Raw genomic sequence first — 2,746 nt, 5'->3', positions numbered from 1 at the left:
AGCTATATGACAGTTGACTCCTCCAATGGCATTTAATGAATTAAATGACCTAGAGAGGGGGCTATAAAATATATAAAATCATTAACCTTAATCATCCAGATTATGTATGTGGTAAAGATATGGAACGATGTGGAATTAATCATCATATATGGTATATTATGTATGGTTTGGAAGTAATAAATGACGGTAAACAAAAAAAATTGGTATTATTTGAATGCTTAAGTGTTACATTGAATAAATGAAATATTAATCATTTAAAATATAAGTACACACATAAAAATAAAAGCATTAAAATAAAATTAAATACTATCATTATTATAATATAAATTTAAAATTAATTGACTTGATTGATTAGATTTACAACATATATATATATATATATATATATATATATATATATATATATATATATATATATATTAATTATGATTAAAAAGTTTCATAAAGCATTAAAAATATGAATATATTAAATGATAAAGAATTTTTCAAATTAAAATTATATAATTTTATATATATATATATATATATATATAATTTTAAATAAACTATTTCAAAATTATATATTCTTTGCTCACGAGAATAAAATACAACATTTTATATTTGTTTGCTAGATTATGTGAGATGATTATATTTAGGATGGTAAATATTTATATAGAACTTAAATACAAGAACAAATAAATAAGAAAATCGTAAGATTGGTTATTTAATAGGCAATTAAAAGGTACTCAAATGTCAAAATGATTCAAGGTTACAAATTGTTTGAAGTACCAAAAGTGTTTTTGATAGTCCATAAATAATTCATAAAGAAGACTTTTTAAATATTTTTAATGAATAATTAATAAAAAGGGTTTTTTAAGTGGTTTAATCATCAATGGATGTATAATGTGATGCAGCATATTAACTATAGTATATTAAACCTAATACTATATTAAAACTCTTTATATTATTTAGATACTTACATTTGTGGCTATCCCTTAATAAGGACAAATTGAATAGAATTCTCAAGCATTTAAAAAGGTCTATCAATCTTTTAAAAAAATCGAATTAGTTAAGCTGTAATTTTTTTAATATGAAATGCTTAATAGTAGACATTGAATTAAATGATACAAAAAATTACACATTTAGAATATGTGATAAGTTGAGGTTTAAAATGGATATAGATTGGTGAAATTCTTTATTTTCAACTGTATGATTGAGACCTTGGGTTTGAATTTTAATGGAAGAATGGTTTTTTTGATTTATTTCAATTATGTTTTCAATCTTTATATTATTAATTTTGAATCAATTTAATTAATTAATATATTATAGAAAGTTATAATTTTAATTAATTTGTATTCATGATTTGACCATTTTATTCCAATCCCCAGAATTCTCTCCCCATCATTTCCATTATTTAATTTCTTCCTCACATCAGAGTATCCATCTTAGTGGTGATGATAAACCACACTAGATGGTTCAAAATGCATAGACCCAAAAATTCTAATGTATGGCTCATAGAACTCAGAATTCAAAAATAAAAAACTTCTTAGATTAAAACATTTTATTGGTGTGTTTGGCAAGAAGATGTGAAATTTTTTTCATGAGGAGCAAAGAGTTGACACATGGCAGCAAACTACAGGACAAACTACAACGCAAGAAATATATTTTCCATTGGATACAATACATGATTGCGATTTTGATATTCCAAATTGCAGGGGAATGATGTATAATGAAAATGAAAGATTATTCACAATTTTCGAATTGAAAGAGTACAGGAAGTTGTTTACCATACCAGATGAAAGTGTCACTCCTTGGGGAAATTCACATTTTAGGTTTTTATCTCCTTGTAATAGGGAGATGGGGATATATAACGTTGATAATAGTTCTTCAGGTGAAATCTCATTGAAAGTTTATTCCAAGTTCGATGGAAGACTTGGCAAGCAAATTTCCCTTCATGTGCATCCTCAATATTATGTTGTGTTCATTGCACTGTGTGGTAGTGATACGGTACTTGTACAGCAAGAGGAAATGAAAATGCAAATCATCAATATAGCTTCTGAAAGACCTGAAGTTATAAAAACAACAGAGATTCAAGCACAGTGTTGCCCGTACTATTTAGATAAAAGAGAACAGTTTGTGTATTATACGATAAGTAACAACATTCACGTTTGTAATCTACAAGGGGATATTTTGTTCACGTTCCTAGAATTCGAACTATCTGGAAGTAATTTGTTTGGTGGTCCTTACATCACCCGGGGACAAGATATTTTCATGTGTATATGTCCTTCTATGCCTATACATAAAAGTACTATCAATGTCTTGAACATTGTCGTTGGAGAATGCCTGGCAAAAATTGAATCCGATAGTTCCCACTGTTCTGAAATGAGAAAAAGGGCAATGGTCTGTATCACTGCATTGGCATATGATGAAAGTACTCGTGAAATTTTCACTGGCAATGCCTTTGGAATATGCTGCCGGTGGTCCAACAAAATTTTGGAAGACACTGGAGACATGTGAAATGAAGGAATCTTAACAATTTAGATTATTTTATTAATCTTATTAAACATTTTATTTAATTTTTAAATATGCATTATTTTATTTTATTTAAGAGTGTAAGAATTCATAGTTTAGCAATCAACTTCCATTATTGCAGTCTTAGAGTATTCCTAGAAATATAGTTTATATATTATGTATAAAAAGTTTGTCTAAAATATTTTGGAATCTTGTTATTCTGGTTTCTAGTTTTTATTAGATTTATGATAATTTA

The 2,746-nt window shown here is 26.5% G+C and overlaps 1 protein-coding gene across 1 annotated transcript; it reads left to right on the top strand.

Moving 5' to 3' along the window:
• Window positions 1-1,836: 1,836 nt before the first annotated feature.
• On the top strand, window positions 1,837-2,496 carry LOC149267215 (uncharacterized). The gene has a single exon (XM_089410521.1). The coding sequence runs from the start codon at window positions 1,837-1,839 to the stop codon at window positions 2,494-2,496; it is 660 nt and encodes a 219-aa protein (XP_089266647.1).
• The last annotated feature ends 250 nt before the right edge of the window (window positions 2,497-2,746 follow it).

This window comes from Pinus tabuliformis, chromosome 6 (genome assembly GCF_031772625.1).
Source record: "Pinus tabuliformis cultivar Carrire ecotype Pingquan chromosome 6, CPIR1, whole genome shotgun sequence".
Lineage (NCBI taxonomy): Eukaryota > Viridiplantae > Streptophyta > Pinopsida > Pinales > Pinaceae > Pinus > Pinus tabuliformis.
The sequence above is the reverse complement of the archived record's forward strand: the minus strand, read 5'-3'. Positions and strand labels throughout refer to the sequence as shown.

Excerpts from the sequence above, each read along its gene's own strand:
- LOC149267215 (XM_089410521.1), top strand. The coding sequence starts at position 1,837 with ATGGGGATATATAACGTTGATAATAGTTCTTCAGGTGAAATCTCATTG.